The following is a 24,941-nucleotide window of genomic DNA, read 5'->3' on the forward strand; positions in this document are numbered from 1 at the left end:
TGTCTTTCAGAGCATCAAGAGGCAAATGGGTGGGAGAGTCTGGAACTCTGAACTATGAAAAACCTTCAACTGCAGCAGTAAATTTGCATAGGTTTACTTTGCAAGTCTATGGTCACAAGAAAAGGAGTAGAAACTTATATTCAGATGAAATTCTAAATACATAATGTGAAGGTCATTCAGATCAAGTGGGCTCAGGCTTCACGGGTGAATTTGCCTTGACGATGCTCCTTGTCTTAGTCCAAATGCTCTTGCAAGGATATAGGGCATTTCTAAAAGCTTTGACTTTTTGGTTGATATATCTCATTTGTACCAGGGTCCCTAAAACCAAGATTATTTTCATAGGTTCTATGTCAGAGATCTACTAAGTGGAACAGAAGATAACTACTTTGCACTATTTTTTCTTTCTTGGCTAATTAATTTTTTTTCCTCAAAAGTAGGAGTTTAATAACAATGGTTTTAAAAAAAAGTATTTAAATGAGATGAATCCTGTTAAGTTTTTATTCCCTAATCAGTCACTGACAACATCAATTAACTCATTGCTACCACATGATTGATAAAAGACCATGTCACCTCAGCTTGGCTTAACAACATGTTGAATTACTTGTGTTAACTGATTCATAAGAATGAAAATAAAGCAGGATATGTAAGCTGACTTAGTTCAGTGCAGATTAAATAAGACATATATACTCAAACTTTTCAGTAAGTATGAAGAGAAGTATTATAGCTGAGCCTTAACACACAAATTCAGAGCCTCACTGACAAATCAATATATTTTGTCAGGAGGAAGCCTAAAAGTATTAGCAATTTAAGGCTTATGATAACTTATTTAACTGAAATTTATGTTTGAACTCCAAAATAAACCTGAAAAAAAATCATGCCATGGAAGTCAGAGACAATATGCAGCACACAATGAAAAAAGTCTTTCAATATATAAAAGGGCTATATTTATTGCAGTAAAATTATAAAACGATAAATCCTTAAAACCAGTTATTTTGTGGCTTATTTTTTTAAAAGTTCCTATAAAAAGCAATTGGCTCCTCTATGTTTTTTTAAAGTATAGTTGGGTTACAAAGCTTTAAAGCTAATCCTAATGATGAAAGACATTTCCACTGCTGAATTGCTCATAGCATAGATTTGCTGGAACTAACCTCAACATAATGAATTTAGAGCTACTCATTGCCCCCTTCCCTCAAACAAGGAGGTAAACTTCTAAAATATTAGGTCAAGTCCCACAGATCTTAAGGAGACCATTTTCTTATAACCAATGAAATGCTTCCCCCGTCTCTGAATAGCAGGATCTGCCCATACAGTGTTCATTTGCAACACCGCATAGTATCAGTAGAAGACTACTGTCCCAATCTGGTATTATTTTAATCTTGTACCCCAAAGCAAGTGTAAGTATAACACAGAGAAATAGAAAGCAGGGCTACCCTAGATAAAAGTATTTTTTCAGTAGGTTTATTTACCTCCACACCACTGACTGTCAACTCGGTTGTATGTTACTAACTTTGACAAATTTGCACTTGAGGTCTTACCTCATGCTGATTTCTTTGTTGAAGGTGCAGACCAAAATAAAACCCCTTTAATTTTTCAAATGTTAAAAGAAGTGTTTAGATATACACTTTAATATAATTTCTGTGGCAATTTTTATAAAATACAGATATATAATTATAGACAAAATGCATATATAGCATTTACTATAATGATAAAAAGCTAGTCTTTGAAATGACACACCAATCACTATTTACAATATTAACTCAACTTTACAAGAAAAAAAATGTTTCAGAAAAACACTGTGAGGTTATATGCTAAAATAATGTGAAAGAAGGAAAAAAGTGATCAGTAAATTGTACCAATAAATTTACCAAAAAATTACAATGTAAATATCATCTTCAAGCACATGTGCACCTGTACACACACATATAATCCTGCAGTCTTTAATACAGGAGTTGTCCCTGTGGAAGGACTTGTAAGATTTAGTCTACCAGCCACATCCACTCAGCCAATGTTCTTCAAGGTGACACACATTATAGTGAAAAATATCTTGCTTATCCCTTTAAAACATAAGAGTAAATATAGCATTACAACCATTTCAAGCTTTGTCTGATGGTGAGATTTCAAATGCTTGCCAGAAGTCTGATACGATATGAAACCATGTTGCAAATGGAAGTCAATGAAGTTGACCATTTATACAACCGAAGATGTAATCACTACTGCATTTTAAAGCATTTCACAGTATGTATTTCCTTTGTCAGAAAGCATTGATGACGTGGGAAAGGCTGAAAGAAAAATCAGAATCACCAAGTCCCACTGATCTCTCCAGTCCTATGGGAGAGAGAGTACTGGACCACCTCACACTCTTGAATGTATCCAAACACCACCCTGCAAGGTGGGAAAGTGCTATTATTCGATTTTACAGACAAGGAACTAAGGCACAGTGGCTGAGTGAACTGCCCAAGATTATGCAGGAAGTCTGGTGAAGCAGGATAGTGAATCCATGTCTCCCCAAACCCATGATAGAGTTTTAAGCTTCCCAAAATTTGAGACTGGAGCTTTGTAGATGGGACTCCCTTCTTACAAATTATATAAAATACCTAGCTCAGCCCCAAATAATGGGGAGGAAGCTGTTTTTCTCCCTTTACCTCAATTCCAGTGAAGATGTAATATAGTTATAAAATGCGTTTCTTAAAAGTTAAACCCGCTGAAATACATTTGCCAGAAGACATGGACTCTGTTGAGAAATGCAACAAGCTATTTCAATTGAAAGCTGAAAGTGAAGAACACTAAACTTACAGTTTTATTCCTATTTATACTAAACTGCCCATGCACAACTCTTGCCATGAGGGGGGTCCTCAAATGACATTTGTGCCCTCTTTAAGGTATTTCTGCATCATTCATGTAATATGAAAAAGCCTCGATGTTAGCAAATATAAAGCTCTCTCCCTTATGTATGAAAAATCTTCTCCATGACGTGCAGGTTTAAAAAAATCTGGTAGGTACATAGGTGAGAGTACATCTCCAAAAATGTAGCAAAATGTTGATTTTGCTAGGATTGCACAGGTGTAACCAAAGTGAGAATCTTGCTAATGATCTTGCTTTTGACATAGGTGCACTTCGCTGTCATCCAAGAGAACTTTGTCAGGAATGGTTTGGGGCCTGTGTACTTAAAGAAATCAGTTAAAATCAACTACAGGAAGTGAACAACTTAAATTCCATGGAGAAGAGCATTTGAGAAACAAAGCAGGAGTGACCTAGTGACAGAAAGGACATAGAAAGAAAGACCAATCCCAAAAAGAGGGAAATAGGCACTATATGCCATGCTGTGGAATCCCAAGCAAAGCACCATAGAATTTGATTTGTAATCATCCTGATCCCAATTCTCTCCGGTTACATGGGGCAGCTACTACCAAGTTCTGCTTCCAATAGCAGCTCTGAAACTGAAGGAAGAAATGGGCCACCTGCTTAATTTAGGCTTAAGAATCAGCATCCTTTTTTGGGCCTCTGAAGTGGAAAGAAATTTTTTCCTTAATAAGAAACATGAGGGGTATAACTGATAATGGAATTTATCATTCCATTACCTTAAACTGAAATACAAAACATTAAAAAAAAAAAAGTCTGCATTTGGGAAGGGGGTTATATACAAAAAACATTGATATATAAGAATATTCTATTTTCCTGCAAAAGTTTTAAAATAGAGAATTTCCATAGAAAACATTTTAAAGGAAAAAATAGATCAAACTTTTCCCTTGACAAAAATTAATCTCCCAAAAATCGACTCCATGCAGAGGAATGCTGGTATTTCTGTTACTGCTTATAGTTTACTCTTAGCACCATAATTTGCATCTGCATTGGTTTTTAAATGAGGTCATATTATAAGGCAAAACTAGATTAACCTCGTAAGAATGTCAAACTTCTGACAAGCTAAAAAAAGCATAGCGTGAAAAAGAAAGCTATTATTTCAAATTTATTTTGTACCTAATCCATAGCTAAATTTCTATTTTAGACTGGACTCCACATGCTTCACACAGCCAAGTCCAAATGCCTTTCATATCTCTTATAACAGAGAAGAAACGTGCAACTTGCCTTTGGTGCACCAGCTCAGCACAGTACAAACATTTTAAGGAAATCTGCTGGTTTTATGGGAAATGTATGTGGCTTTGTTGTGTTGTTTAATTCTTTAAGTGTCATTTTGTTCCTTAAAAGGGTAAGAAAGGGGGAGGGGGAAAGAGGAGAGGAAGCCTTGCTTAATTTGTTGCATATGTTCCAATGTGTTATACAACTAAGTGTATTATACTAGAGAAGCAAGTGGACTGTGCTGCAACAAACTCAAGTGTAACTCAAAATAAAGAACAAGGCTGGCCACAACCAAGTCAAAAGATTCAGTGAAACTTCTTCTCATATTATATATACATTTACAAGCTAGATTAAGTGTTTTTTTATATTGCAAAAGAAATACATTGTAGACACCAAACATACTGTACTTTTACTTAAAGACTTAATCAAACCATATGTGCAGACACTTGAGATGAGGAGAGTGTTAAACTTCCTAGGGTCCTAGAGTCAAAGAAATTCTGCTGCCCCCCGCTGCTAAGTAAGTGCACTCCTTCCACAGGGGGCAACATCTGCCGATCAGTCATGGTTCCACTTGGTGAAGACCCCAAGAAACTTCCTTGGGAAGAAACAATTTTCTCAGGACTGGCAGCCAGTTTGGGGGATGTGGAAAAGTTATATCCATACAAGGCACAGGGACTGTGGAGTCTAAATGTATTGTAAGAGCTTTGGTGGGTTTGATTAGTAGTAAAGGCATTGCTGGATGGGGATGGCATGATGTACTGGAGCTGTGGAGACATCCCTGAAATCTGCATGGATAAGCCGGTTTGTGGGCAGCTGAATGCATCACTATCATTGCTCGCCATCGACATGTTCACAGTTGTGCTACTTGACACACCAACGTAAGAGGGAGTCCGTGGGGGTGCGAAGGTCTCGCTGGTTTGGTTTGTGAGCCTGTTGTAGGTCTCAGCCAAAGAAGTGCTGTATCTGTTAAGGGTTAAGCCTGAGCGGGCACAAGCTGTATAATCAGCTGGAGCAAGGCTACAGAGCTGGCTAGTGTTGGGACTGATGTGGAAGGCAGGAGAAGAGCAAGGAGACCCTGGTAAGAGGTGAGGGTGGGTAGATGGAACTCCACTGCCAGATCCCTGGAGTAAGGTAGAGGAGCCTGTGTTTCCTGAAAGACAATATTAAAAACATAAATCGTGTACTGCAAAAGAAGGACATCCTTGATGGTGTTTAAATCACTGACTTACATCCAACTTGCATCTTTCTTTATAAAGCTCTGACACAAGAAAGTTTGATAAGAAAGAGGATGGACGTAACACTGAAATGCTATACAACTGTGAAGAAATACCCTATCTAATTAAAGGCAACCAGCCTGACTGGCACTTTCATCTAAAGCCAATTCAAAAAGGCCCGCTGAAGTACCCAGCCTATACAGATGCTGGGGAGCTAGGTCAAACTAATGCACTTCCTCTTCCAGTAATGTGCTGTTTCCCCTCTGGAATGTCTGCCAGTGCTCTACATTTCCAGGAGGAACAGGGCAGTAGCAAGACTTACTTCTTTATTTTATGTAGTTCTTTATACACATTCCTGTAAATAAAATGTTGTTTCCATATCACAAGTATCATCAAAATACTACCAGCAGCTCAGCTACTGCATCAGGTACAAGCTACAGTGCTCAGCCAATAGCTACAGCTGGGAGAGGATTAGAACACAGGACTCCACTCCTTCAGGTTGCTGAGCAGACACAAGGGCTGTCATCTTAGCAGCTGCATGGCATGCACATCATCTCCAGGAGTGCACCTTTTCCAGCAAAGAAAATAGCTTCCCTGCTTAAAACTCTCCCCTGAAAAATCAGGTCCCTCAAACTGGGGTGTAATGTGTGTATTGGATACAAAAAAATACGGTATTTTTACCATACTGTACTCTCCAGCTTGTTATGATCAGGAAATTAGTGTTCTTTTTGAAGCATTTACTCAATTAATGCAGGTGAGGAATAAGCCTAAAAATGGTTGTACCAAGTAGTGCATCTGCTCTCAAGATACCAAAACCTTCCCTGCTGCTAGGGGAATTTCCTGTTCTCCCTAGCAGGTATCTGAGAAGCAAGCACCTGAAACTAAAAGCCAATGGCATGCAGAGGGGAAGGAATCTAATATGCCTACCCATTCAAGCATCGTATGTGATAATCAGACAGGCCAGAGGCAGCTTTTGCCAATACACTAACAATTTTTCAAGACAGGCATAAACCAGGTCATTTAAACCACTGAATAGGGCTCCCAGCTCAGTGTGTGGGGACAGGAGGGGGCATATGAGTTCACTGTTTGGCTATTCTACTGTTCCCAAAACAGTGACAGCTCATGAGCCCCACATGAGCCCAGGCTCCGATTCAAAGCATAACTTGGCTCTCATGTCCTTTAATCTGGCCTTAACTATAACCAAATATATAATAAAAAGATACCAGATTTCCAGTTAATTATTTTCTGCCGCCTCTCATTCTGCTTGCAACCAGGCACTGAAAAGCACTCAAAATCCCAACTAAAATTGGGATTTATCTATTTACTTCTCTCTCACGTTCTGAAAGTGTCCCCCAATGCGGAGAAAAGGTGAGAATGCATTTCTAAAAGGGGTGAACTCTAAACAAAGGAGAAATCATCTGGGCTCTGCTCTGTAAAAAGAGCTACCCATTTAAGCAGACTGAGAAATAGGAGATCCAAGATTTTGCCCAGAATCTAGCTCCCATTTCTCTCACTTGCAAACATCAATAGGAACTTCCACAGCATCCAAAGCCCCAGAAAAACCGAGCATGAGCTGTCGTGTCTTAGAAACAGAAAGTTCATTAACATGAGCTTCCTCACACAAAAAACATTGTTGTTTACAGGCATGTGGGTAGGCTGATCAGTCCCCTGGGTAGATTTGCCTGAGAAGCAAACTGCCTTTGGAGTCTTACATATTCAGGTATCTATATTCTATGGACTTTAAGTTGGGAGCTAACTTTTCATTTCGTTCCTTCATGCACGTGAACTCACATGCACACTACATAGGTGTGCACACATGTGCGCACTTCACCAGAATTCAGCCAACTTGCTTGAAGTTTCATGTGTGATCTTATGCCAGCGTGGAATTATTCTGGGGAGGCTGAGGTAAGTAAAACTGTGCATGCTGGAGATACGAGGAATTTTAAATGAAACAAAGAAAAATGATCTCACCTCCTGAACATTTTCCTAGCCCTTTTGGTTCCTTGTAATTCAAAATGGCTTGGCACAGAAACTCCACATTTTTTGTATAGCAATGGCAAAAACTGGTAGCTATGACCAATTTTTTTTAAGGAAGGAGGAGGAAACTAGTTATTAAAAGTGGTTTCTATGTGCCTTATGCACACTAAAGATTTAACTCCTCATGATCTTGATGACACTGCCACAAAGAGGTAATGGTGGGAAAACTACCATAAGGCAAGCGGAGAGAGAGAGTGCATGTATGTGTGTGCGTGTGTGTTGGGGAGTGAGAAGAACATGCAGAAGAGCATGGAAGATCTAGATTTGTTTTGAAAGGGGACAAGAGACACACGCACGCAAAGTTTGGGCAGAAGAAATGATCCAGAGACTGCTTCCCCTATCCCCTCCACCACCTAGTGTTCCTTCTAATAGCAAAAATGGGACAGATGAAGTTATGAATGAGTGATGCTGCTTGGAGAGAAGAAAAAAGAGAAAGCCACATAGGAAGAAGCAGTCTCCACCTCTTTGCAAGTTCTAGGGACCCAGCAACCTCCACAGAGACTCCTTGCTCAGAGATTTGTATGTTTTTAAGAGTCTAAGGGCTTTCTTGGAGAAGAAGCTAAAGTTAAGGCTGCCAATATTTATGACATCCCCGCACACACTTTTTTTAAGTTAATCACATATACACACCTAGGAAACAGTTTGGAAATGCACACCTGAAAGTCACCTATAAAGTAACTCTGTTTTACATCTCCATCCCAAAAGTAGAAAAAGTGCAAGAGACTATTCATTAGGCCTCTGCGAAGTGGCTAGTATTCACTTCAGATTCAGTGATTCAAATCACTGCCCTGAATTGATTCAGCCAAATCCAATTCAGCCGCTGCTGAATCAGCCAAATGTCCAAATCTGACAGGCCCCATCCCCTGCCTGCTCTCCTGGGGGGGGAGGGGGAATCCCCACTGCCCCCCAGTGCCCTACACTGTGTGGGGGGTTTTGCCACAAGCACCCCAACCCCACCCGCTCTCCCAGCCCCCCCAATGGCTGCCCCGTCTACACCCAGCGCATCAGCTCTTTCACAAAACAAATAAAAATAAAAAAAAAAAAAAATGGCAGAGGGCAATCCCTAAGAGATCTTGATGGCTGCTGCAGCAGCCAGTGAGTGCAGTGTTGGGGTTTTTTTTGTAAAGAGTTGGGAGCTGGGGCTGGACAGGGAAGTCATTAATGGGGCTGGGGTCTAGAGGCAGAGCCCTCTATGCAGTGGGGAGCACTGGGGATGCCCCCACCCCACCCACACACACACACCTGGCAGCAGTGCCAGTAAGTGGGGGCTCTTAAAAAAAAAAGAGCCAGAAGGGACTGTCCAAATCTCCAAAGCTCTCCAAAATGATTTGGAAAGCTACGAATCAATTCGGACCTTTTTAACAGTTTCCTGATTCAATCTGGATTTGGAGATTCGGCTGAGGAAAAAAAAAAAAAAAAAATCAGGCCAAATCTCCTCCAAATTGAATCAGTACCTGAAGCTTTGCACAGCCCTACTATTTATATTCTGTCTTTAAATAACTTGTAGCTTGATCCATAATCAAGTAAAAATATCAAGGTCTGCTTAAACCTAGCAAGCTAGTCCAGTTGAAAACATGCTATTTTCTAGAGGCAATAGCACACAAGGATGCTGTATGGCTAGCTTCACATTGGCCGGCATTGACTCCCATACGCAAATGACCATATATTCTTTTACAGCTGGCTTGACCAAGGCCACCCTTTGTTACAGGTCCAGAGCTGGCCTTAATAACATTAGTGTTAACAAAAGCTAAGAACTGATGCATCTGGATTACAGTACTCTTTCAGAAAAACTAAATGTATACTGAAGCTGCATTTAAATGGAAGTACCCTCCTCTGTACTTTATCATTACTACAAGGCCCTCTTGCCTGTTTTTTAATTAATGCCCTTCTATGTCATTGAAGTTTGCTTTCTTCATTTCTTCTTCAGAAGGGACCATATCCTCGGAAATTCTGCAGACATAGGGAACTTCAAATGCTGTGTTGTGATATGGCAAGATAAATTACTACTGGGCTGGGCTGAGACTAGTATGTTGCAAAATGGGTCAAAACAGATTCAGATTTAAATTTCAAATCATTTTCATGATCACTCTTATGCAAAATAAAAGCCACGTACAACAGAGATTGACACAACACAGTTATCCATAAATTCCATATCCTTATCAAAACCCTGTTTACAGAAAACCTTCGCTAGAAATGTCTCTGCAAACAGGGTATAAGAGGTCCACAAGAGGTAGTGTAGAAAAGGGCTAAATTAAAAGTCATTCACTTTGCCCTTCCACTGTACTTTTCAATGTAACCTTTATTTTGAATTTCCTGTCTAATATTTCAGGGGTGGGCATTTCTTGCCCTACTTTGAAAACCACGAGGTGCAACTACACGTCCCTACGGTGCCTTTATTACTGCACTGTCATTTAGTACAGTAACAGCTTGTACTGTGCTGTGCACACTGTGCACCGATATTTTTAGATGCTACATCACCATAGCAATGAGCTATAATGAGGGAGCATGTTGCTACGACAATGTAGCTGCGGCATCAGTTTGTGACCGCTGATGTTACTTCACTGTAGTGCATTGTTGCGGCAACATAGCTTCACGTGTAGATGTGCCCACAGTGTTCTTATTACAACTTCAGCTCCAGATTAGTGAAAGGTGTTTTGCTTAATGGTAGATCGTAGTCTAGATTGATAGATTTTGTATTTTTAATGCTGGAGGGAAAATATGTTATTGGAAGTTGTTCAAACCACAATGCAAAACTATCAATAATAAATATATATTATATATGGATATGATATAGATCATATATAGTACACACAGTTTTATATAAATGTGTGCACACTTGTGCATATTTGATCTATATTCCTATGTCCATACACCCACAATTTCTTTTTTATGGATGACAGTGACTTTATCGAATTATTCTGCACCGGACATTGTAAGCTTCAGTAACAGATCTTACTTGGTCCTATACATTACCAATGTGGTTAAACTAGCGGCGCTACTATACCTGAAAATAAAATTTCATCTCTATTATGATAAATGTTTAGATTTTTTTTTCCTGTAAGGGTCATTTTTTTTTAGGTAAGGAACAGTAGTAATTTTATCTTTGAGTTTTCCAGATCATCAAAATAACAAACAAGACTGTTACCTTGTTTTGGTATCCCAGGTATATCTTCAAAAGTAAGTGTCCTTAGTGATGGTCTCCAGAATGCATACGACTCAACTAAAGCTTCCAGTCCCATTCTAATCAAAAACAAGAAAACCAATGGTGAAGAGTCATCTGTATTTTGCTTCTAACTATCTGATAAATTCTCTCACAGATGCACACACATGCAGTCACAAAAAGCAACTTTGCAAGATGCCTGTGCCTCTGTCTCAGCCCCCATCCATGGACTAGCTATGATCAGCAATGAACTTGCTGGTGGTCTGGAGAGACACCTGGAATACAGGCTCTCTTCCTCATTTGCAGCTGCCAAGTCATTTTTTTTAGAAGCGAGAATGGAATTAAATACTTCTAAAATATGGCTGTTTCAGATAAACATCTTCTCTAAGTGCCAGAGGAATGAACTGCCATGCCTGATTAGAAGGAAAGTGATCCACGGAACAAATTTCTAGTAAGATTAGATTCACAAACACTGTTTTTGGCTCCAAAAACTGTCCTTACACAAGGAGTGATGCATGGATGCACTGCTGAGTTGAATGTGCACAGGCAATATTAGATAAAAGTGTCTTTAGCAATTAACTTTGTTAGTTTTCTCTAAGCTTTTTGTTTCCTTTAAGCTTTTGTAATGAGAAAATAGAAATAAATGATCATCCAGCCATTCAACTAGATCTGCTAAGTAGGATAATTCCTCCTCTTTCTTAAATAATAGATGTTCCTTATTTTTTCTGCCATGAACTTATAAACAAAAGTCAGAGCATTGATATAATTTGCCGCTACTTTTTGTTGCAGCACCCATAAGGCCTGTTAAGCATCAACATCAAGTGCATACCAAATACGAGTACTTGCCTTTGAGCAGCACAGTTAGTAAAATAGAAATATGCAACTGCTCTGATTTAAGGCTACCAACATTCTCTTCCTATATTACTTTTTTCACACTGCAATTCCAGCAGGATCACAGCAGATATGTTGCAGGAAACAGTTATAAAGTATTTATTAGCTGAACCTGGACTAAAAAATAGCCTTCATTTTCTGCAGTAATGGTGACTTTTCATTTCTAGTTAAAGTGGAGATAAAAGTCACCTCCTGGAGGAGTGCAGCCAAGGCGATAATTTATACAAGATGCCTTCGAACAATTTCCACATTTTATCACCACCCTAATTTATGCTATCAAATGGCTAAGTTTATTTAACAAAACAGTTATGTTTTTCCTGAAGTATTTAAAGAGAAGAAATTTTGGTCCTTTCCTGAATAAAAGTTTTTATAGGGTCAAACTTAAAGCCTAACTGAAGAATGAAGCTATTCTCAGCACATAAATTCTATTTCACTTTGTAAGCGTACAGAGTGCTTTTACAGGGTGAAGCTACCAAGCTCTATAAACCAGGACTATAAATGACCTGAAAGGAAATATTTTTTAATTAAACAGAATTACTTTACCTAGCTAGAGAGAGGAAAATTATTACAATGCAATGTACAATTAATGCTGCACTTATTTGGCCTGGCCTAAAAAAGTTTAAAACAATGATATCACAGTATTTTAAGCTTTTGTTATGGATTAACACATCTTGGTAGTAGACATGCTACATAAAATGTTATAAATAATGGAGCCTTTAAAACTAGTCTGGAATGATTTAAAACATGGTGGGAAGATCTGGTGGACAAAGGATTAAAATTGAACCATATTCCCAAAATGTATTTAATTAGTTCCTTGGTGCATAAGCAGCACAACACTGTTGCTTTCAAGAGAAGAGAGGCCACTATACATTTTGCAACAGGCAATGCTCTAGCACAGCAGTTCTCAGCTTTCTTAGACTCAAGTTGCCCTTTGCTATACTTGAGGCACCCCTCAAAGTGACAGCTCATAGTCCTCACTTATTTTGGGACATGAAAATACTTGAGCCACTCTTCTGTTCTGAAGGACTCTGAAAGACCACTACAGGGCAGAATGTTTTTAACACTCTGAATTCCTATTTGAAATCTCTGGGTTTATTTCATAGACATTTTCATAGATTTCACAGGGATTTGGGCTGGAAGGGACCTGGGAGGATAATCAAGTCCAGCCCCCTGCCCCAGGGGCAGGAAGTCAGGAACCATGAATCATGGTTGCACACCTAACAGTGTTAAGATGGTGTGGCACTCTGCAGTACCCTTGTAAGGATCTCAAGGTATCCCAAGCTGCTGTGGCATCCTAATTGAGAACTGTAGCTAAAACAGCTATCCCATTAACTTTTGAAATGAAGGGACTTTGGCTTTTATTTAAGGCCAATACAAAATAAATATATACAGGGAACCTCTTTACTAGAATGATCATCACATCTCGCTCTGTTAAGCTACCACAGTCTCCTTGTTAAAAAAATTATCTCAATGTCCCTGACAAAGGTTTGGGGTGGGGAGGAGGGGTGGGGAAGGCTCTAAAAACTCAATCCTGCAACTGGACCTTTGCAGTTGGACTCCAGCATCCAGTGACAAACCCAGTAATGACAATGATTGTTGGTACCTTCATGCAAATGGAGAGGTGCCTCATTCCACCCAAGGTTGAGTTTTGCCAATTGTTTCTAATTAGGAAGATGTTAGTTAGTGGATTTCTGGAAATCTTTACAGTCATTTCCCACTTTCTATAAAAGTTAGTCTCCTCTTCTTCTCCTAACATCATGCATTAAAAAATATGGTAGTTTGTTCTCCATAATTAAGTCTCAGAACTTCTATAATCCAATTAGAAGAAACAAAAAGGATCTCTAATACTTCACCCTTCCAATAGAATAAAAGCCTAATGAACTGGTTGACAAAAAGGCATGCTTTCCAGTGCACACGTCTACTAATATCTAGTTTACTTCACTAGAATGATGGCCATATACATACATGCACTCCTGCCCACCGCCCCCCACCCAAAAACACACACCAGCCGTAGCAAACCAAATACTGAGTGAGCACAGAAACAGTTGTTTAATGCTTTCTTTTTTCAGCTGAAAGCATTTAATATGTAGGATTCTATGTCCATTAAGTTTCAAGAGTGTAAATGTATCATGATAAATAGTGAACATCTGAGGATGCTTCATGTACATTATGCCTGTTTACAGACGTTAAAAAAAAAAAAAAGATTCAAATGGCACCTTACTTTAAACCCAACATACTCTTGCGCCTAGCCCAGCATATACCCAGAAGAGGCATCACATTAGTTGGACCTAGCCTGCCCAATGTCTGTATAGACAGAGTACTTTAGTGAGGCTTTTTTGGTGCTTTTATTTAATAGCTGATTAAATTGATTGAAGCACCTGATCTATGCAGATGCAGTTGAGTGGGGTTGCACTAATGCGCTGCTGCTTCTAGGAAAGCATTTTTTGTTTTGGGTTTTTTGTTTGTTTTTTTTAAATGTTTGTAAGCAGCCTTAGGCTGCATGTAGACAAAACCTCGGGCATGTGTGCATGACACTTTAAAAGCAGGCTAAATGCTTTTGCAACACTTTAAACAGTGTTGGTGTTTGTACGCCTCAGCAGCATACTGAGCATTAATTCTAGCCGCTGTAGGAAATTTGGTGATGTAACGCACGTTAAATGACCTGGGGCACAGCAAACTAAAACTCCTCAGAAAAGTTTTAGTTTGCTGCCCCTGGAGCCATGGAGAGAAGCGCCAGGCTCCATGCAGCTCAGGGGTTCTGCAGGAGGCCCGTGCAAGCAGCCTGGCAGCAGCTCGGAAAGGAAGGCTCCATCCAGGAGAGGGGGAAAAAAGCGGTGACCTGTTTTTTATTTCTCCCCCTGGAGCCTGCCTGCCTACCTGAGCTGTGCAGAGGTCTGGTGCTTCCCTCCATGGCCCCCTGGGACCGCCTAAGCCAGGTGCCTGTGGGCAGGTGCCGCCTTGGGGGGGCGGGGGGTGCCACTGCCATGGATGGAAGCACCAGCCTCCCCAGGGACCACTCCACCCACCAGCAGCTTGTCCTCCCTACCCCACCACCAGAGAGGCAGGTAAGTCAGTGTGTGCATGACACTGGGGTTAAGAAAAAAAAAAAAAGAAGAAGAAGAATCGGCCCCAAATTGAAGCAGTGTTTTTAAAAACCCACTGCTTCAATTTAGGGCCCTCATTTCATCTACACACCCCCTTAGTGTACATATTTTAGGTATAATTTGACAATCATTATCTCCTCTCTGAGCACAGCAACACTTAGCTCTTACTAGAAATAGAAAAATCTCATGTGTTTAAGGATAGTACCCATTTTTCAGACCCTTTAACAAACTGATGTGAACAGTTTACACTTTCCAAAGCTTACCTGTTACGTCCAGAATCTCTAAACCCTTTGGCAAATGGATTCCTATCAATCTTTAATCGAGTGATCTGTAAATATGAGTAGAGTGAGGGATGATGAGAGTTCTGTCAATTCAAAGTTATGTGCAAAGCACAGTTATCCACAAAATACGAGCTAACAGTGGAATATTCTATTTTAACTCATTTTAAGAAGTATAAAAGAAATAAAGTGCATCTTTTTTCCTATTTACAGATTCAGTGCAGTTTCTTTTGAAAAGTAATTAGGGCCCAATCTTGCAATCATTCTCCGAGTGGATCCTAAGGGAAGTCAAAAGGTGTTTATTTTACAAAAAGGCAGACTAGGATTCTTAAAATAGTCTGGAAAGTGCTACTCCTTTAGCCAAGATAATGCATGGCACGGTTGTCCGAGAGACAGTTAAATAATATATGGGCCAACAAATAATATAAAAATGAGAAAGATTATTTTTAGGCCTCAATGCTCACATGTACATAAAATAAAAAAGTAGCACAAAATATAAAAGTAATTCTAAATTTCTTTAAATTAACAGAACAGGCACCAATTGGCTGTATGACTCTCCTACTTTAAATTTATATTGAATCATTCAATGATTTTGCTTCCTGAAGAACACAGGTCAATAAGCATGCACATAGAAGTATAATACTTCCCAAAATAATTACTCTAAATTATTTAGAATAAATAAGACAGTATTATACGAAATATGAATTAAACATGAATTAGACAAATCATTAGAACAGAATCACAAGGTTAGAGCTGGCTATTCAGATGCACTCTGGTCACAGGAGCACATGGCCACATGCAGCCTAATTTGTCCTGCTGTAAAGGTTGGAGCTCAAAGGTTAGAACGCCATGCTCCTGTATCTTTACGGTTTCTAGTACTTAAAATTAGCTTTTTTTTAGCTTTCTTAAGCATCGCTACACCACCCTGAAGTGTGCAGTACAAACACACCTGAAGAGTCAAGCAACTAGATAAGAGTCTATGGACAAATGGCTTTTTAAAACTGCTTAAAAACAATGAGAAGTTGCAACTTGGGTGTATGCATCAGCTGTTAAAATGCAACAGTTACATCTGCATGCTCCTGCACTGAGCAACTTTAACAGTGAATGAAAAAGGGTTAAAAGTTCCAGTGGTCTTTTGCACTTGTATCCCTACAGAAATCCCCAGATGTAATAGTAACATTTAACAGGAACATAACTGTTATATCTGTCCATATCCAGAAGGGTTTCTAGTTTTGTTTTTTTAAATTCCAGTGCAGGCTGAATTTGAACTTTAAGTTTTTTTTTTTTTATTTATACACACCAATTTTGCTCCCCCTCAAGTAAATATTCTGCTCCAGTTAAATTTAACTTTGTTTGAAAGCCTCAGTTATTCTTTCATAAACTGCAGATAATACTTGACTAATACTGCAAAGCATTTTGAAAATCAGTGAGAGTTATGCCTTTGAAAATCCCACCAAAGGCAATTACCTGACGTGTAGATACCAAGTTTTTAAACATCTGCCTTGGGTTTTATTAACATTTTAAACACTTTCTGCCTTACTCCCTCATTTTCCTATGTCCTCTTTTTAGACTGCACATTCCTCAGAGCAGGAGCCATTTCCTACTCTATACAGCACCTACTACATAGAGACTGTAATCAGTTGTGACCACAAAAAAAAAAAAGTTACTTATTTTTATTTTGCGTTGTAATAAAAGGTTTTCCTTTTCTTGTCTTGCTTCTGTCTGGTATATTTTGAAGACCTAGTAAATTATTAACCAGAAAGTCAAAATTACCTGTTGATTTTGGTATGCTGTTACAGTAGTGAAAACAGTTTCAGGAAAAGAGAATGCTTTAACTCCTTCTCCCGAAGGGATAGGCTTGACTGGTGACAGGTCATCTCCACAGTCTTTACGAATGACATGAACACGGGGCTGGTATTTGTGCATAGAATGAAGGATGATCTACCAAAAAAAGGAAAAGAAAGAGGTAACATTTGTTAGAAAGGAACATTTTTCTTTATGAACTTTGCTGTTTCAGTATTAATAGGAGCTTGGAATAGATTTTTGCAAGTGCTAACCATGACAGTTCCTGCAAATGAAATGTTTCTTTAACATATGGAAAATTTCATTACTGTAGCCTAATCACCCACATACTTACAGGACTGTCAACCCTAAACGTTCAAAACTGTGTTAGTCACCCCCCTTAAAAAAAAAACCCAAGATATTAGCTTTAAAATCTTGGATGAAATCCTGGGCCTACTGAAGTCAGTGTGAATTCTGAACTTTTAGCATCTGAACTTGGATATTTTCAAGCTTTTTTCTGTTACCATAAGGTCTAAACGTATTTTGCTTTTTTTTGTTTTTGTTTTTAAACGAAAGCCAAGATCTTCACTTAGGATTTCAGGAGCAGCAGCTTTAAGGAGAATATCAAAAAATCAAAAAAGCAAACACTAGCAAGACTATATTTATAGTATGTACAGACAAACAGAACAATTGCATACACATATATCCACACACAATACAAAGTACCAGTTTTGGGGCGACATTTTTTAGTAAAGATTGAGGCCTCATCTTACAAGTCTTAGGAATCTCAAAACTGTTTACAGAGCATAAACTTAAGCATGCATACTTTTCACAGAATCAATATGATATCCTTGCATTTTGGAAGAAGTTGACAACAGAGTAGAGTTTTTTTATTCTGTTTAATTTCTATTATGCACCCTATTAAAAGAAGTTCTCAAAGAAAAAGAAGAAGAAATAAGGAGATCCTTCGCTATTATTTTTAAAGACCACAGCTACTGGCCTGTAGAAATTCTAATCAAATTTCAGTAGAGCTTTTCAAATTTCTTCTTCCTTTAGCAAGCACAGGCTACCTACAAAATCAGGCACTGCATTCAGCGTTTATGCCTTTAAGCCCAAGTGCCATGTGAAGTCTCATTTATCCTAAAAATACAGAGAACATTATTTTAGGCTGGATAAATGAAGGTTTGACTAAGAAAAGTAGTTTGAATACATTCACTCTTGACTAGGGTACAATGACCCCCTTTAGATAGCCAATGTTTCTGGATAATTAAGGTTTTTATTATATTGCAGTTGAAACTTTGGGCAATGATACTATAAGGACTCCAAAAGCTGTTAGAACCCTATGGACATTTTAATAAGAGATGACTTTCCAAACTTCTTCAAATTTTACAGACGGGCCAGAAGGAGGCTGGCACCTTGTGTTCAAATCTCTCTTATAACAATAATTCCAGTGTTTTGCCTCAGAAAAGCACAGGGAAGCTGTTCTACTTCCATTCCTCAGACTAGTATGTTAAGGCTAGCTGAAGATGCTCTACACTACACTGCAGTTTGCAGTATAGACAAACCCTTAGTTTGTCTGGTGCTTAGGGCAGGAACTGCCTTTATGGTGTATGTTTGCGTAGCACCTAGCCCAGTGGTTCCTGATCCATGGCTGGGGTTTCTTGACACTGCAGCAATATGAATAATCAATAATATACAAGGCACAGAACAATAATGAATTGGGCTCTGGAAGTGACACTTTCAATTTTAAAAAGATAAAAACTACAACATTGTTTTACCTCTATTGTTCCAGTAACACCTGAGATAACTATAATAGTTGGGGGAAAAAAAAGCAACTGCAAGGGGGGGTTCACTTTTATGTTTATGTATTTAACAGCACTTAATGAATTAAATCCACGCTATTCACCCTGTGGAACCAGTCAGTCAGTCTCCACCATTTGTGTGGATCTTCATTAAAGACAGGAAATATGTAAACTCTCCCCCCCCTCCAACACAACCTGCCTCCCCCCCCCAAAAAAACCCACCAAACCCAAACCATCCAGTAAGAATTACTTTTAACTATTTTTAGGTTGGCCACATTTGCTTAAACATTTATTATACAGCTTAACCTGAAGACACATATATGTCTCATATAATGGTATTGTTATTTTAAAGATAAATCACACTCAAATTTAGGGAGAGAGAGAGATATACTACAGGATTTAAATTTTGTTTCAGTCAAATATTGGTTTGCTTCATTTACAGTCAGACCATAGCTCGTTCCACAGAGTGTGAACATGTAGGGTGCATACCACTGCTTTTTGCATATGAACCATTATTTTATCCCTCTTCTGCAAGTGGTTGGTAAAGGGCAGAAGGGAGAAGGAGTCTGGAGTTTGCCCTCAGCTCTCTCCCAACAGACCTGATGGCATAGCTGCACCAGCGCATTAAGGGATGTACACTGCAATGGATGCAACCTCTACCACTTACATACTAGTCAAAGCAGCAGGAAGGAAACTTGACGAGTCAGACTACCTCCCCGGCTGTTCCATGGACAGCAAAACACACCAGTCCTCACTCTGGGCTGGACTGCACACTGGAATTCCAGCTCTCAGAAAACAAGCTGACTTCTTGTTACTAATGAAATGACTAAATTTTAAATTTCTCAGTGTTAGAATTTTTACAGCACTGTTCCTAATATGCATTTTATTCACATTTCATTTCTTCTCTTCTTTTCAAACCCTCACCCACTCCCAGGTCTTGGTCCACTCTAAACTTCCACTAGCTTTCCTCTGTAAGCAAACATAATAAACAGGATGGTAGCCTGCAGTGGCACATAGCATTCACCATACCATTAAATCACAACTCTAGGGACTAACAATTTTTGCGTGAATTTAAGCTTTCCTTTACAACTAGATGTTTCTACTCCAACAGTATCAAGATATTGGTAATGCAAAAGATAATGCAAGAAAAATGCAAATACAATAAAATAAAAATTCAGCAATGAACCTGCTGACAGATGGGACACAACAATAGCTCTAAAGAAGAAACACTGGCAGCTACTGTGGAATGAATGGCCCTAAACGCAGGAACTATGGGTATAGCTAGAGGCACATGCCACACAAAAGGACTATGTCGGGAAAAGTAGGGCTATAGTAGCAAAGCGGGACAGTACACAATAATGGTGAATTACTTGGTAGCCATGTTGGTCTGAGACAAAAAAGACATACAAAAAAACCCCCTAGAATTCTTGGTTCCAAAATTTTGGTTCTAGTTTTTTGTATGTCTTTTTTGTCTCAGACCAACACAGATACCAAGTATACCCCTGAAACATAGAAGATGCCAAATTTTAGCCAATTTTGAATTTTAAACTTCATTGCAGAACAACAAGGAAGTTTTTTTTGCTTCCCTGCCTGCCATCTAACACCTCCAGGGAAGGAATTCTACCTGGTCACCACATCAAAGAGCTACTCAACACAGCTCACAAAGACACTCTCATGGACCCAGAGGAACAGCCTTCCATCTTCAGCTTCCTCTGTGCAAAAATGAAGTTTATTTCCTACCTATGGGGACTTTTTACTATCCTGTACCATCTACATTTTTCCAAGGGCCTGACAAAGGGACTTTGATCCCAAAAGCTTGCAGAAAAGGAAAATTTTCTTGCCATTTTCCAGTTGGTCTAATAAAAGGTATCATTTTGGAACCAAGAATTCTTGTTTTCTGTATGTCAGAAAACTAGTAATAGTGAATGCACCCATGGCAACACAGAACCTTTTTTGCTAGGTACAGACATTCAGAAAGCCCAAAGCAGAATCAATCTAATTTATGCTGCTTTCTGTAAGTGGGGTAATTTAGATTGGTAGCATACAAAACACATTTGCCCTTTGGTGAGCACCGGGTTCCACCATTTTTAAACCAGTCTACGTGTGCCGAACTTCTGTTCTGTTATAGGTATAGAACAGTTTCTGCTCACATATATAACAGTGTAATGTCTGTACCTACCCTGTGTGACAAAAACTGTTTTTTAATAAGTGTTTATAGAGTGCCTGCCACAATGGGGCCCCAGTCCTGATTGCTGCCTCAAGCATTACTGTAATACAAACAGCACTTCCAGCACAACAGGAATCCCATTTCCCTTACCCTACAGCAGCACACAAGAAGACCCAGCCACTTTTCTACTCACTGCAAAGTTTCTGCTCTCCCTCAGACTCTCAGTGCCAAACATATGTACTCGGGCTTTGTGCACAGAGAGGAACCAACAAGTGTGAACTGCCTACTATAACCTTAATTAAGCTTAAAGGTGCAAATTTAAATGCCAAAATTTGCAGTTTTTCATTGCAAAAAGCACCGAGACAAAAATACACAGCTATTTCTAAAAAGTGACAGGCAGAGCAGAGCATGGGGGGGAGTAAGAGCCTGCCTGCCTCCACTATCTGATGCATGCATTTAAAACCAGCAGGGGAGAATAGGCTTAACTAAATTACCATAGGCAAGACTCCATTTTTGCACTAGCAACTAAAATACATAAGTTTGTATCCAAGGTAATTAATTGAAAAATATGGGGAAATAGCCCAAAAATGTTGAGACCACCCCCCCAAAAAAAATTTCAACCATCTCTAATCATAAAATAGTGACCTGACCTGGAAGCCATTATTCCAGAGGTTGAGGAGAAAACCAGCTAGCATAAGGGGAAGCACAGAAATGTGAAGAGCACACCGTATTTGTCTTTGTCAGTTGTAAAAACAAGATTTCCTTTTCTTTATCATATTGAATCTGATTAATGCTATTCATTGCCATTGTACACTTGTTGGGGAAGGTGTGAATGAACTTATTCCACCATGTAATTTAAAACATGCCACCTATTGATTGCTTTGAAAAGGTAATTAGCTGCAAGCTCCAGGAAGCCCCTCAAGCACCAGTCTGAAAACATGTACTTATAAGTTTCACTTGCGCTATTTGATCTATGTGCAAAATACATGTTGTCATTATAGGGTGTTGTGCATCCAGGGCTAAGAGGCTGGGGAGTGGTGGAAGGGAGGGAGGATGGAGCATCTCTATCTATCTATTTATACAACACTACAAAGTATGAAGAGATACCTTCCACCCAAAATGGTAGTGAAAATAGCAATGATCCTGAAAGATTATAGCAAACATTTAAATAGCTAATAGTGGCCCTAAGCATTAGACCTTTACACCACTGCATTCTTAAACAAAGGGCTAATAGCTGGGACAGGGACTCTGATTTTCTATAATGCTGTACAACGCCAGCACAATGGGTCTCGGACCTGGCTGACCATGAATTCCTACAATAATATAAATATTTAAAAACAATGCTAACTTATTGTTGGTACACATATGAAACCTCCATTCACATTATTGAGAGTTAAACAAGGAATCCTAACCTTGTTGTATGAATAATATTTCGTTGTTTTTTTCTAAATTAGCATTGTAAGACTTTAGCTTTTATCACCATTATAATCATTTTCTAGATCTACTTATCAACATTAGCTGATGTGTTGCAACAGCATTAAGTTTTCTGCCTGAATTATGCACTGCTGTGAAGTGGGATTGTCACTTCTGACTGACAGTGTATGCAACAATGTGTCCCAAATGATCTCACACTATTCTAATACCATAGATATTAGTCACCCTGATGTAAGATCAGAATCCAGCCCTGCAACTCTAATAAAAAAAGACTCTGCACCAGCTTTAGAAAGAATATAGGAATTCTGGAAAGATAAAAGGACTAAAATCAATAGGGTACAAAGATACAGAATCAACTGCAACATGGAAAGCATGTCCAAAAGTAAAGATCAGGAACTAAACTTTGGCTTGCCTTACATGTACCATCAGAGATGAGCGACAGCTGAGTTGCAAGGGCCAAACAGAAATTCCTTCAAGCCATTTTGCCCGAGTAAGTTGAAAATAAAAATTCAGCAAGAGGAAAATAAGCAAAATTAAGAGTCAGAAAAGATGCAGAGCATACATATAGAAATTTACATTCTGGGAACGGCATGGGCTTGCCTGCTAGCTTTTCTTACGCTTCATCTTCCACTTCTCCCTCTTGTCCAGATAAAAGTGGGTCCTTCCAACTTATTTGAAACAATTGTTTTTCATATGCATCCCAAAATATTTGATTATTCCTTTTTTTGTTATAGCTGAAGGCACTCAGAGGCTACATGGCAATTTCAATACAGCATTCCACACTACCATAACTTTAAAAGAAACAAATTTACCCACTGGAAGAGGCACTTTTCTGCTTTCTGCTTTTGCCTTTTCTGGTAATTATCAATGACATGTTTGCCATTTCCCAGATTTTAGAAATATGAATTTATTTTACAGTCATTCTTCTTTTGTCTTATTTCTTAAATACTTAAATTTCCATTTTGGGGAAGAGGGAGACATTATAGCTCTGAATAAGTTCAATGTGTCCTGAATTGCTTACACTAGAATGCTATTTGACTAGCTTCCAAACTGAAATATTTATTAAAGGAGATTACTCCAGTAATTTTGGATTTTGCTGCTCTATGAATAAATGTATGCTGCACAGAAAAAAAATTTAAATTCAAAATCTGGATCTGGATCTGTACAGTACATTAGTTAATTTTTCTCGCTACGTCTTGGAGGTTTAATCCTAGGCCTCAGTCCTGCAACTGAGCACAGGCATAGCAGGGCAGCTCCATGGCTGCAAGGCACAGGGCAGGGCCAGCTGCCGTGGTGCCAGTTGCAGCAGGGCACTCAGCCACTGCTGCACTGGTTACTATTTTTGGCCCCCCAGTAAATACACAGAAGCAGCAGCCAGGGTCATCTCTCAGCCCCACATCATGCAGCTGAGTGCATCCAAGTAGGCTGCCCTAGTTCAACTGAAGTTAACATAAGCAGCAATCTGCCTGTGTACCATCAGTTACAGAATCAGTCATAAAGCACAAAGGACATTTCACTTTAATTAAGTATTACACACACATGCTTAGAGTGAAATGTCCTTTGTAATTTAACACTCTTTAAATGGAACTTAGTTAGTGATACCAGAGGAACTACTTATGCTGAATAACATTTACTCATCCAAGCTAAGTACAGACATTAAAAAAAGTGTGAGGCAAAAATCAATTCAAGTTGCATGGTTTTTCTGTAAGCATCAGTTAAGATCACTAGTGAACAGAGCAAACACTTGGTCCTTGATGTGGTGGGAGAGATAAAAATCTTAGATCGGGTTCTGCCATTTTTAAACCAGTCTGTGTATACTGTATACCAGTAAAAAGTGTGATGTCTGTAGCTAGCCTCAAAAATTACAGAATCAGACCCCACGGTAATAAGCGTATAGCAAAAGCTTTGTTATCCAGCACCCATGGGGAATAGGGCGAGCAGGATAACCAAATATGCCGGTTACCTGAGAGACCTGAACAGGCATCTTTGCCTGTTTGGGCTGCCACCCCTCCTGCCATGTCAGCGTGCCAGGGGACAGGGAGGGGGGCCCCCCCGCTTAGGCTGCTTTGCCCTGGGCTGTGGGGGCTCAGCAAAACCGGAAGTGCCACGGTGGGCACTTCCAGCTTCGCTTCTGCTGCGTCAACCAGCATGCCCGTTAATAGAGCATGCCAGTTTGTAAGGTGCCGGATAAATGCGGCTTTTGCTGTAAAATAGGTTTTTTTAAACCTAAATAAAATTGATGTTGATTTTTTAAAAATTAAAACTCAATTGATTTTAAGGTGGAGCTTGATAAATTTATATAAAACACAATTATATGATGTAGTTGCTTACTGTAGCAATAGACTGGACTCAAGGACCCAGGAGGTCACTTCCAGTTCTATGTTTTATACTCCTCTATCTCCAGTGTAGCAGCAAGCCAAGTCCTGAAACATTTGATACTAATCTATTATGAGGCTTCTTGCAGCTAAGAGGGGGGAAAATTGCACATATCAATGACATAAGTAGAGAACAGGGAAAGAACCAGACTGACAAAATATATTACTGAATGCTGCAAAATTATAAATGTGTTGATAGCCATACATAGTATCTTTTCATGAAGCACTGGGTATTTTTTTTCACTCTTTTTAGTAATTGAGGAATTATCCTGTTTAATTTGGAGGACTACTTAAGGGTCAGTATAATCAACATCCTGTCTCAAACTTGTTTCTCTGTTCTTAGAAGTCCAGCCACTCTGAGATCAGTGTTCCTTGTGAAAGAAAGCCAACACTTCCCATTTATTACTGGATCTGTCAAAAAATAAAGACTTCATCCTGTCTAAAAACAATTCTTGTTTTTTAATTATTTGCTAAGGTGTCAAGTACAACTATGTTAGAGGTTGTTGGAAAGATACTAGCTTACATCTGTCATGTTTCAACAGTTTTGAAGAGAAAAGGAAATATTAACATAACACATTTTGTCACATTAGATAATGTCATAACTAAACAATTTAGAGCTTGCA

At 39.0% G+C, this 24,941-nt stretch overlaps 1 protein-coding gene across 1 annotated transcript in view; it reads right to left on the reverse strand.

Moving 5' to 3' along the window:
* Positions 1-929: 929 nt before the first annotated feature.
* The window catches only part of TBX18 (T-box 18), a 30,006-nt gene continuing 5,994 nt past the window's right edge, over positions 930-24,941 (reverse strand). Inside the window, exons 4-7 of the mRNA XM_019537692.1 lie at positions 16,532-16,699; positions 14,744-14,808; positions 10,471-10,565; positions 930-5,224 (exon numbers count right to left, since the gene is read on the reverse strand). Of these exons, the coding sequence (XP_019393237.1) occupies positions 4,500-5,224; positions 10,471-10,565; positions 14,744-14,808; positions 16,532-16,699 (1,053 nt within the window). The 3' untranslated portion in view covers positions 930-4,499. The remainder of the gene's footprint in view (positions 5,225-10,470; positions 10,566-14,743; positions 14,809-16,531; positions 16,700-24,941) is intronic.

The sequence above is a fragment of the Crocodylus porosus genome, unplaced genomic scaffold (genome assembly GCF_001723895.1).
Source record: "Crocodylus porosus isolate Cpor-Errol unplaced genomic scaffold, CroPor_comp1, whole genome shotgun sequence".
NCBI lineage: Eukaryota > Metazoa > Chordata > Crocodylia > Crocodylidae > Crocodylus > Crocodylus porosus.